Source organism: Echinops telfairi, unplaced genomic scaffold (assembly GCF_000313985.2).
Source record: "Echinops telfairi isolate 266 unplaced genomic scaffold, ASM31398v2 ScPeMD7_2010;HRSCAF=2546, whole genome shotgun sequence".
In the NCBI taxonomy this organism is placed as follows: Eukaryota; Metazoa; Chordata; class Mammalia; order Afrosoricida; family Tenrecidae; genus Echinops; species Echinops telfairi.
The window spans coordinates 24,401,844-24,412,904 of record NW_022105908.1 but is presented as its reverse complement, the minus strand read 5'-3'; the positions used below and the strand labels follow the sequence as shown (position 1 = coordinate 24,412,904).

At 49.3% G+C, this 11,061-nt stretch overlaps 1 protein-coding gene across 1 annotated transcript in view; it reads right to left on the bottom strand.

Moving 5' to 3' along the window:
• Positions 1-11,061, bottom strand: part of NCBP3 (nuclear cap binding subunit 3) — a 47,545-nt gene that overhangs the window by 27,087 nt on the left and 9,397 nt on the right. Inside the window, exons 3-4 of the mRNA XM_004716199.2 lie at positions 8,558-8,623; positions 6,641-6,746 (exon numbers count right to left, since the gene is read on the bottom strand). Of these exons, the coding sequence (XP_004716256.1) occupies positions 6,641-6,746; positions 8,558-8,623 (172 nt within the window). The remainder of the gene's footprint in view (positions 1-6,640; positions 6,747-8,557; positions 8,624-11,061) is intronic.

The window sequence follows — 11,061 nt, the reverse complement described above, 5'->3', positions numbered from 1 at the left end:
TTTTTCAGGTAAAAGTACTAACTCTGAAAACAAGTGCCTAAGCTGCCTATGGAGAGAAGGGACATTGACGTAGAGATGCTGACGTGCACGGGGACAGGGGGAGCGCCTGGTGGGGCAGAGGAATCAGGCTGGAGAGCAAGAAGATCTCTAGTAGGAGACCTGCTGATCTACCTCCCTCGAGTCCAACTCACAGTGACTCTACAGGGCAGGGCAGAGCTGCCCTGTGGGTTTCTGAGCGTGCAACCCTTGACAGGAGTAGAGAGCCTGTCTTTCTCCCAGGGAGCGGCTGCTGGTTTCCAACTGCCAACCTTGCAGTTAGCCACTCAATGCGTAACCACTGTGCCCGCAGGGCCGCTCCTATCTTATAGAAAGATGATATCATGAAGCAGACAAGCAGAGAGAAGCAAGGCTAGAAGGCAGTGCAAAAGTAAACAGCAAGGGCACTGCAGGGTTGTTCTAACAGAAACGCTACAATACACACATTTTAAACCAACAGGTGAGGGGATAGTTTCAAATCACAGAAGGGAAAGGGGTGTGTGGAACAAAATGTCTGCCTACCCTTCCATCAGACACATTCGTGCCTGGGTTTTAGGATGTTTAAAAGCATGTCTGCATTTTAACTAGGATCTGAAACTGGGTAATGGACAAATTTACTCAAAAGAAACTGGTTGAGAATAAAAATTGCTTAAAAGGACCATCACTGTGGAGACAGACCAGTCTCAATCAGCTGAGGCTCACTCTCAAGGGAGCAAACATGACAGTGGCCAGCCCCACCAGAGATAGGAAGGGAGCTTTGTTAAGCTCCAAATCCGATGGAAAAGAGCCTCAGGAGAATGCTCACTACACAGCCTCACCTGCTGCCCACACGGCTCCCAATAGAACAAAACAGCACAGCAAAGGAGGCTCTCAGACCGCCCAGGCGAGACAGGGCTTGGAGCTGAGGTGGCAGTGAGCAGTGGCACTGGGGACAGAAGTGGACATTTACTGAGGGCTCACCACAAGCCAGACACGTGGGCAGCCTCTTGGATTTCCTAAGGGGCAAAGAAGACGGGCATGACCCAACCCTCTAGTCTTTAGGAAGGCAGATTCCAGAAAACCCACAGAAAAGGCAGCTAATCCCAAATCCCCCTGATGAGAACGGTCAAAAGAGGTAGAAGACCCTCAATATGGGAAGTCAGGGCATCAGGTGATCCTAGAGAGAAAAGGCAGGAAATGGAACTCACGTGCTCCTAAAACACAGATGATGAGACTGATGAGGGCAACAAGGTACAAGTGTGCTTGACACAATGGATGGATGGATGGATGGATGGATGGATGGATGGATATAAGAGTTGTACAGCCCCCAATAAAATGATTTTTAAAAAAACCACAGGTAAGCACACCTGACCACAGGCTACCAATGAGAGAGGAACAAACAGCAAATGCTACTAAGGATCCCTGGCACGAACCTCAGACTGATGTCAGGCTTGGCAGTGGCAATAGGAACATGCCGGCGCTCCATCCCACCGGTGAGGAGGACAGATGCAGCATGTCTACAAAGGGGACGTGGAAACCAAGTCCGCATCCAGAAAAGGGAGGGGAGGAAACCGGCTGTGTTGGATGGATGGTGAGCGGCTTGTAGGGACCAGTCCTCTAACTCTCCTCGCGGAACCAGCAGATGGGGGCAGGAGGAAGGGGCATGGCCTGCTTTGATAGCCCTCTCTCACTGGTGGTGGTGTGGGTTTTAAGTGTCTGGGTAACACTGCTGTGAGAGATGATGCAAGAAAAAAAACAAACACGTTGCTCTCCTTTTTTTTTTTTTGCTGGTGTTAACAGACAGGAGAATAGCTATCATTAAGAAAGAACCAGCTCGGACCTCTCTGACTCTCTCTGGCTCCCCTCTCTTCCTCCTCTCCCTTGTTCCCTTGCCCTCCTTCCCTTCCCCCTCTCTCCACGTGGACCACCAAGCTGGGCTGAGGTAAAGGAGATAGGTGGATTTCTCTTCAGCCAGCAAGGCCCAGAAGAAAGGAGGGACGCCCATGCTGTGATGCGAACCCGTCCTGCTTATTGAAGTTACCCCAAACGTCAAAAAGATCTCGCAGATTCCTGAGAATGGCGATCGCTGACGGCAAGATATTTCTTCCACTACAGATGACATCTAAGAGAAACTCTGGGACTCAATCATAACTGAACATTTTATACAACAGTGACTGGACTATTACTACAGACTGCTGCTTTGCTGAAAGATCAAGATTTTGGACTTGTCAATGCTATAATGTAATTGAAGAACATCGTAAATGAAACTGCTCACAGTGACACTTGCCATAATTGTGAATTGTTCACTTGCATTAACCATGCTATGCTTATAAACCTTTCAAAAGATAGCATCCTCATCCTAAAAAGCAGGATGGGGGTGTGGATTCCAGTGGAGATGAAATGCAGATGGGAGAGCAGTCCTGAATCGTCCTTCGTGATACAAGTGATGTCGGAGGTGCTGAAAAGACCTCGCCGATTCGTGGGAATTTCATGCAGAAGTGGCAAGTGACTCATAGCCATTGCCACCACTGCTGCCTCGCTGGGAGTGCTCTACAACATCAGTTAATGCTATAATGTGATTGGAATGTAACTTTTTTCTGTGTAACTCCTTACCTATGTAATGTAACATTGCATGATTGGGATTTGATTAGGAAACATTTGCAAGGGTTTAAGGGAAACATTTAAAAAAAAAAAAAAGAAGAAGAACCAAAACCCAAGCTCGGAGACAGCAGGGTAGGAATTCATTTAAATAGATCTCAATCTCCTAGCCCAGCATTGCCCCCGATGCACGGACTCAGCCCCACAGCGGTGGTTTCAGGAGGCGGGAGGTAATCTGGGGAAACCACAGGGAGGGCAGAGGTACCTGAAGGGCTTGAGATGGGCATGCTGGCGCTGATTTGCACAAAAGGAGAAAAAGAATCTCCCAGACCACAGACCCCCAAACTTAATGTCATTCTTCACAACTTCCAAAAGAGCTCATTAGGCGGAGTCTCTGATCCCTTAGGAAGCCATGTCTTCCCCATTGGAAATGACATCAATTCGCTACCAAGCCAGTCGCCCCAACGTTGTCTCTGTTGTTCATAGGCCTCCTCTTAAAATCATATCTTACACTGATATGACAAAATAATAATAATTTGTAAATTATCAAGGGTTCATGAGGGAGGGGGAGCAGGGAGGGAGGGGAAAAATGAGCTGATATTAAGTGCTCAAGCAGAAAGCAAATGTTTTGAGAATGATGAGGGCAACGAATGTACAAATGTGCTTGACACAATGGACGGATGGATGGATTGTGATAAGAGCTGTACAAGCCCCCAATAAAATGATTTCCAAAAAAAGACTTAAAATCGCTAGACTGAAATTTCACGGCAGCACCGATCAACAGCTAAGCATAGATGTGGAGCAAGGTTGGAGAAGACACCAAGTGGAGATTACAGCTAGAATATTGAGCGTAGATGAAAATTACATCAGTGGACTGACAGGGAGTTTGCAAATCAACAAGGCGTCCTTGAGGAGGATGGTTTCCTTTAAAGCACTTCAGCACAGATGAGAAAGACAGCTTTGGGTTGGTTTGTTTTGTTTTAAGGATCCCAGCGCAGATCGTGAGTTTTACACTTAACAGTTACCAGACGTTTTGTTTCAACTAATCATTGTAATCTCCCCCATGTAACACTTATCCCCCCTTTCCTGTGTCCTTCCTGGGAAAGGCTTCTGATGAGCAGTAGTCCTACGGGGAAATCCTGGCTGTTTTGGTTGACCAGAATACACCGCAAGACCGGAACGCTGCGAAAGACATGATGGCGAGTCAGCCCTGCCGTAGGAAAAGCAGCATGAGGCACATCATATCAGGCAAATGAAGGGGATGGGCAGAAGCCTGCATGTCCATCACCTAAGGGTTTACTGAGACTGAAGAAAGGGCTCAACAATGCTATTCTAAAGTTTAGATTGCATCCAGGCAGCCAGGCTTCAGACACCAAGCTCCCAAGCACAGTCCCAATGGCTGGTAGTCTCCCGCAGAGACATAAAAATAAGGCCCCTGGTTTCCCACCCCTGGCCAACCCCTCCCACTGTGATTAAAGTGATCTGGGCCTTGCAGGACTTCTTTCTTGTAGAGTTTCCCAGGAGGGTTCAAGTACACTGTCCTGGAACCTGCTGCCCCTGGATGAAGAGCAGATTGTAGGAGCCCACTGCTCCAGCTGACCACCCAGGCAAAGCTATTGCCTCTTCTGGGAATTTCTTTAGAACCAGAAGGCAATGGTTGCTGTAAAAAAGGTTTTAAAAGCAAGGAAAATGGAGAATTAAAGCCAGACAGTGATGCTACTCAGGTGGTCCCAAGTTTACAGACAAGGAGACTGAGACCTAGAGAGCTTCAGGGGCTTGCCCGCCATCACAGCAAGCAAAGGGCGGATTCCAAAGGATTTGGCACCGTCCATAGCTCCAACCATGGCGGGCAAAAATTTCAAATGGGTGACTAGGGATCCTTCATCAGAAAGTAACTTCTGAACACACAGATGGAAGGCTGACTAAGACCACGGGCAAAACAACCCGAGGGTTGTTCTAAGAAAGTCACCGGTGCGGTGACACGACGACACTCTCAAGACCAGAGCTGTGAGAGCTGTGAGAGTTGTGAGAGAGGGCATGAAGCTGTGAGAGTTGTGAGAGAGGGCATGAAGTTGTGAGAGTTGTGAGAGAGGGCATGAAGGCCTCTCACTCCCAGACCCAGCAAGTGCACGAATGAGAGAGCTGAACGTCTGTCCCTGCCATTCCAGGTAAAGCCTGAAGCCCAGCCTGGGAGAAGGCAGGTCCTGTCTCGAGCTGACCTCGTGATGCAGGAAAAGGAGCGGTGACCTGCAGAGGGCAGCTCTGCTTTCAAGTGGCTCTGCCCACTAGCATGGACTGGAGGGGGTATGGTCTGGTGACAGGGTGGAGTAAATATCTCAGATATCCTAAAGCAATAGCGAAAAATAGTTAAGAGCAAGGCTGTGGAATCATATAAACATCGGTTCGAATCCTGACTCCACCTTGACTCTCCGTGACCCTGGGAAATTTATTAGGACTTCTCCCAGTCTGTTTTCTCCGTCATAAAGCAAGAAGGAAAATATATTCCTTATAGGGTTCTTGTGAGAAATTAACTGCTCCTTAGGGTTTCAGAGATTATAAAATTGTTCCAGGAGCAGGCCAGCAGCCTCAACTTTCTCCCGGGAGAGTCATTCACCTTGCAGCTAACCTACAGATTAACCTCTAATGCCAACAGAGCTCCGAGAGCTCTCTAGGCACATGCACACAAATGTGTACATTTAGGAGAGGTGTCAAAAAGTTCAGACTTTAAAAAAAAAAAGAGAGTTCAGACTTTATCATTCCATTTTTATTTTTTGTTTATAGAAATAGAATTCGTTATTTTATTTATTCAATGATAATTCCATTTTCCCAGGGTCTTTCTCCACCCTCCATACATACATATGAAGTCCCCGTGGGGCTGCAGGATAAGCATGGCTGCTCACCTCCAGGCCAGCAGTTCCAGCCCATCCGCTGTTCCAGGAGCGATGGAGACAGCAGGCTGCTCCTGTGACGGTGGATAGGCTAAGACCCTACACGGAGCAGCCAAGGGAGAACTGATGCCACGACGGTGGATTTCTGTTTCATTCATTCTCTCTCCAAACTCACAGCATGGAGTCTATTCTGACTCACAGCAGCCCTACAGAACAGGGTAAAACTGCCCCATGGGCTCCCAAGACTATCCACCTTTCTGGGATTAAGAAAGCCTCATCTTTCTCCCTTGGAGCCGCTGGTGATTTTGAACTGCTGACCTTGGCACTTAACAGCCAACACCTAACCTCTATGCCACCAGGGACAATAATGTACTTTAGGGTGAGTTCTAGGGAGCAAACACTTTGAACTATCAATAACATAAAATAACATCACACCCTCAACTGGAGAATGATAAACCTCATGGCAAGATGAGCTTTGCCTCCTCGGACACAGGATGGTCTGTGTAGTTGACACTTGTCACACACTCAGATAAAGCGACAGAAATATAAACGCCTTTCCCCCAATCCCAATACAGCTCCAACACCCCTAAAAAGAGGGTCTGGGAGTTCCACTCTGACAAGATTGAAAGGCCAGAAGTTAACCCCTCTGCCAAGAAATGCAGTAAAGGAACCTTCGAAGCTCTATAAAAGCGCTGCCAGTAGCTCACCGTTTTCAGGACCCACTCAGACAACTCATCGCTGTGCCAGCAGGTCGATGCCAACTCAGAGGCCCCGTAGGACAGAGTAGCACTGCCCCTGTGAGGTTCAGAGACTAACTCTGTATGGGACTAGAAAGCCCTGTCTTTCTCCCACAGAGCAGGCTGGTGGTTTCAAACTGCTGACCATGCAGATCGCGGCCCAACACGTAATCGGGACACCACCAGGGCTCCTACTCAGATGACAGGATCATAACTTCCCCTCCCCCAGTCTAACCTCTGCAACACAGCTCTCAGAATCTCAATTTTTTAACAGAAAGCCTCAGAAAAAGCGGACGACACCAGTCTTTTCCTTCAGGAGTACCTGGGTGAGAACAGGACCTGCAGAGCCAGGCCAGAAGCCAGGCTCGGGGAACACCCCCCGCCCCCCCAGAGAGCCTGTACCTTTCTTCATCATGTCTCGGTCCAAGGCGACATTCCTTTGGGCAAGATTTACTTCTGACCGGAAATGGAAGCGTTTGGCTCGTTGTTCTTTCTTTTCAATTGCTTCCTAGAAAGTACAGGGACACAATGATTAAAGTAGTGAAACACGCAGGCAGAGAGTGACATCACAGAGATGCCACGATGCACCAGGGATCGTGTGAAGACAAGGACAACAGTGTACCTGGGGTCATTTTTGCCAAGAATCGGGCATTTGCGTGCAGTTCCTGGGAGGGGTACGCTAACACTCTACTGCAATAGTGCCTGGGACATTGTTGACGACTGAGAATAATTTTCAGTGCTTCCCAGCTGTATGACGTCCTCGGACCTTAAATTTATTGTAAACAATCATGCAAAGTTACCACCAAACAGTCTCAGCACCCCCATTTCCCAGGAGGAAAAACCGAGGCACAAGAACCTAAAAAGGTTTGCTAGACGGTACTTCAGCTAGTAAAGGCAGATTCTCTGAACCCAGTGCTAGTTCCAGGCTCCCCACCACCACCAGCCCCCAGGTCGGATCCTCCCAGGGCTGGTGAGCACGCCTAAGCAGTCCCTAATGATCTCCTCGTTTGAAAATAGCAGCCATGCCACCCTCGCTCTCCCCACTGCCTCTGGGGAATTGCCAGTTTTCATCTGTAAGTGACAAGAAGCACTGGAGCTTCCCTGAGAAAATAATCAGCTCCCTAAGTTTTCCCAAGAGCTAAAATAAGCCCTGGTCCCTAAGTTTTCCCAAGAGCTAAAATAAGCGCTGGTCCGAATGTGCATCTCCTACTAATGGCTCTGAGGAACCCTTCCCTGGCTGTGCACTGGCTTCGCCACGACTGGAGGCCAGACTTGTGGGGATGCAAGCAGCAACCCCTTGTCACTTCCCAATCGTCAGTCTGCATTTCCTTCACTCAGGTCTTCCCAATGCAGACAGACAACCTGTCTACCTTCCTTCAGTCATTGCGTGAAGGACCAACTGTGGGGCTGCCGGCTCCAATCTGTGAGGGAATCCAGTCAGGGTACAAGCTACTGCTTTTTCAATAAAAAAGAAAGAAACCGTTTCCTTTTATTATTTTTGTGCTTGTCTCAAAGACAACTGGTTCTCTTTCTTTGGGTCTTTAAGCAATCTAAGACAGACGAGACTCAGATAAGCTATTCCAAGGCAGATGCAACACACTTAATTTTTAATTGGGTTGTTACGCACCCAATATAGTAGTAGTATATTGCACTCTGAGCCATAATTCTGGTTCAAATCTAATTACATACATCAAAATAGGAAAGAATGCCTAAATTAGATACAACCAATTGAAGCACCAAACATGAACGGCCTGCTTGGAAAAGAAAAGACTCGGTTTGGCTCTATGAGGCACTGCGATGAAGCTGGTAATCTAGTTAACAGCAATCAGTGGTGCAAAGGTAATAACCCAGGTACTGAGAATAAAAGCCTAAATAGCCACACCGTCAGAAGATCCAATTTCTCTAAGCCGGCACGCTGTGAAGAACAGAGGCGTTTACTAAGGGCCAGCATTTTTCATCTTTTGGTTGTCATTTAAAATGGACCCAGCCCCACATTTTGAAAAAATGCACACCGCATTCTCAAAAATCATTCCAACAAGGAACTTTCATCCTGGCAATGGGGAGTCAGCCCAAGCATCTAGGGAGGGCGGTTGTAGCTTTCCGGAATCTGGGGGACATAATGCTGCCTGGATGCTTTAGGGAGGGAGGCGTGCGGGCTGCTTTGTACAACACCCAATTCTTTTCTTTTTTTCAAAAAAAAAAATTTTTTTTTAATGTCATCCAGCAACAAGGGGCAAAAATAGGGTACTATTCTGTTAAGCCCTAGGGCCAGAGTTCTTAGGACACCTATCAAACGGAACGACTCGAGGTCCACCTTACCTTGGAGGTGACATCGATGCCGGTGATGAAGCTTCCGGCCTTGTTTTCGTATCTTCTACTGGTGTCCTAACACAGAGGGGAAGGGTGAGAACGGCCGACAGCCCATGACACAAAGACAGCATGACTTTTTCTTTTTTTTTTAATAGTTCAAGGTGTGTTTGTTGGCCTTTACGAGTGTTTTCCAGTTGAGTCTGATGGGGTGCCACACTCGGTCTCCCAAGCCCATTTCTGGTATTCCCTGGGGGAATACCAGAGCATCCGTCCGCAACCGCTGCTGCTCTGCTGCATGCCCTCAGTGCCGAGCCCCGGCGTGATGGGGCGCCACTCCTTCACTGTGTCTCCAGTGCTGTCCCCCACAGCGCCATGGTTGTGTGGGATGCCGTGTCCCAGGGTGGGGCCAGCCCTACCGTCCTCCCGGGGCCCTGTCTGCTCGGAGCAGGAACATCATCCCTGGGGCTTAATGGGCCAGGATGGCCTCTCCAACCCTTGGTTTCTCCAGTGTGCTCTAATCCAATGCACCCCGCTCCCCAAGCTGTAGCCCCAGCGCTGTCCTCTGAAGTGCATTCTTCTGAAGCGGGGGGGTCCACACAGTTGGGATTGGGGCCGGCCCTGCTGACCTCTCTGAAACTTTTTTCATTAACACACCCCCATCCCAAGACGCACTGCCACCACGCCCATTCTAACTTGTATCGGGTCTCAGAGACTTTGTAACTCTTTACCTGAGCAGGCAGCCTCCACTTTCTCCCGCAAGCAGCTGGTGGGTTCGAACCACCACTTTAGCAGTCCAACACTTATCCCCCACCCCCACCGCACCCCCTTATGACGAGGTAGCCTGTCCCAGGACTTTTAAGGAGAAATCCTTTCAAGAGCTGAACTTGCCCACAACCTAAAGGCATTCCATCCATTGAAGAGACTCGTGTCCACAGGAATATGAGGGCTCTAGAGAAAAATGTCAATGATAAGGCTCAGACTGGACATATTCCCTATGCAAGGCCACCAGATGGAGCACAAGTCCCTACCAAAGTGCAGAAAGTGCAGATTCGGCCAGAGATCATGGCCAGCAACACGGCGCAATGCAATGATGGCTTTCGCACAGAGAGGCTCTCAGCTGTGGTTCCAATGTTCACAAATGGCATGACACTGTACAAGTCTGTCGCTCTCTCTGGGCCTCCCGTTCTTCCACGGTATATGCCTACCTGCCCGGATTCTCTCCCTACTCTCCCGCCTGCACTGCAGTCTTCCATTTCCCCAGCAAAGCCTTCTGGTGCCCCTTGCCAAGCTTTTGCATGTGCCGCTGCCCCTTTGGGGAGCGCTTGCCTTGTTAGCTCCTGGTGGTCATTTCGGGTTCTTGTTGAAATGTCACATTGGGATGCTAACCACCAAGTCCGCAGTTCCAGCCCATCAGCCAAGAGAACAGTGAGGCTTTCGGTTCCCATAACGAGTTACAGCCTCAGAAACCCACAGTGGAGGTTCTACCCTGTCCTCTAGGGTCACTATGAGTCAGAGTCTACCTGATGGCATTGAGTCTGTTTTGTTTGTTTTAAAAACAGTTTCAGGGGGACATTCCACTTCCTGCTTGGCACACTCTCCCTGCACTCTCTAGCCCCTTAATAAGCTTTGTTTTCTCCATAACACACACCACTACGGGAAATTATTTGCTCACTTGTTTTATTATCTGTGTCCCCCCAACTAAAGCATAAATTCCAAAGGAAGACTGATCTTGATCAGGTGCCTAAGACTGTGCCTGGCACACACAGCTGGGAGAGGGGAGCAGGCGGGAGTGGTCCTGCAATACACAGATGTTGACGTGAACGAATGAATGAGCACCGTGAAGTACTCCCCTGCTGCAGTGCTGTTTAAATACTACAATGCAGCAAATGGTAAAGTGCATTCCGTTCGCCATGACTATCATAATCGCCAGCCACCTCGGGGGAACGAACCCATCTTCGCCTTTCTTCCCGTAACTTCAGTTTACAGCGAGACTTGCAGACCAGGTGGTCAAAGGCGGGTTCTGGTAGGCACGAAATTACTGGAAAGGGCCATCCGGGCCGAGACCAGCTGCCTTTGAACCGGACATCCGACGGGCAAAACACAAGGTAAACACCTCTCCCCGGCCCCACCGTGATAAAAGAGGGTTTCATTCGGAGTCAGATGCTCCGGCACCTAGTAGGTCCGACTCCGCAGTGGAAGCTGCACCGGGGCCAAGATGACCCTCAAGTCACAACAAAAACATCTGTGTTTCCGCTGCCGGCAAATCCAGCCTTCCCAGGAGAGGCAATGAATGTCATGTTCAAGGCGCCAATGACACTAGCGCAGGACCCACAAGGAGACCTGGATGGCGGGGCCACCCAACACTTCCTTCTGGGCCGCTCCGGGTTAGGTTCCTACCCAGGGCGTCCCCATTATCTCAAGCCTAGCCCCTCCTCGCGCGTTCCCTCCTACAAACAGGGTCAGAGCCGCAGCGCAGGGGGTCGGATCTCCATTGCCCTACCTGCCCCCTACCC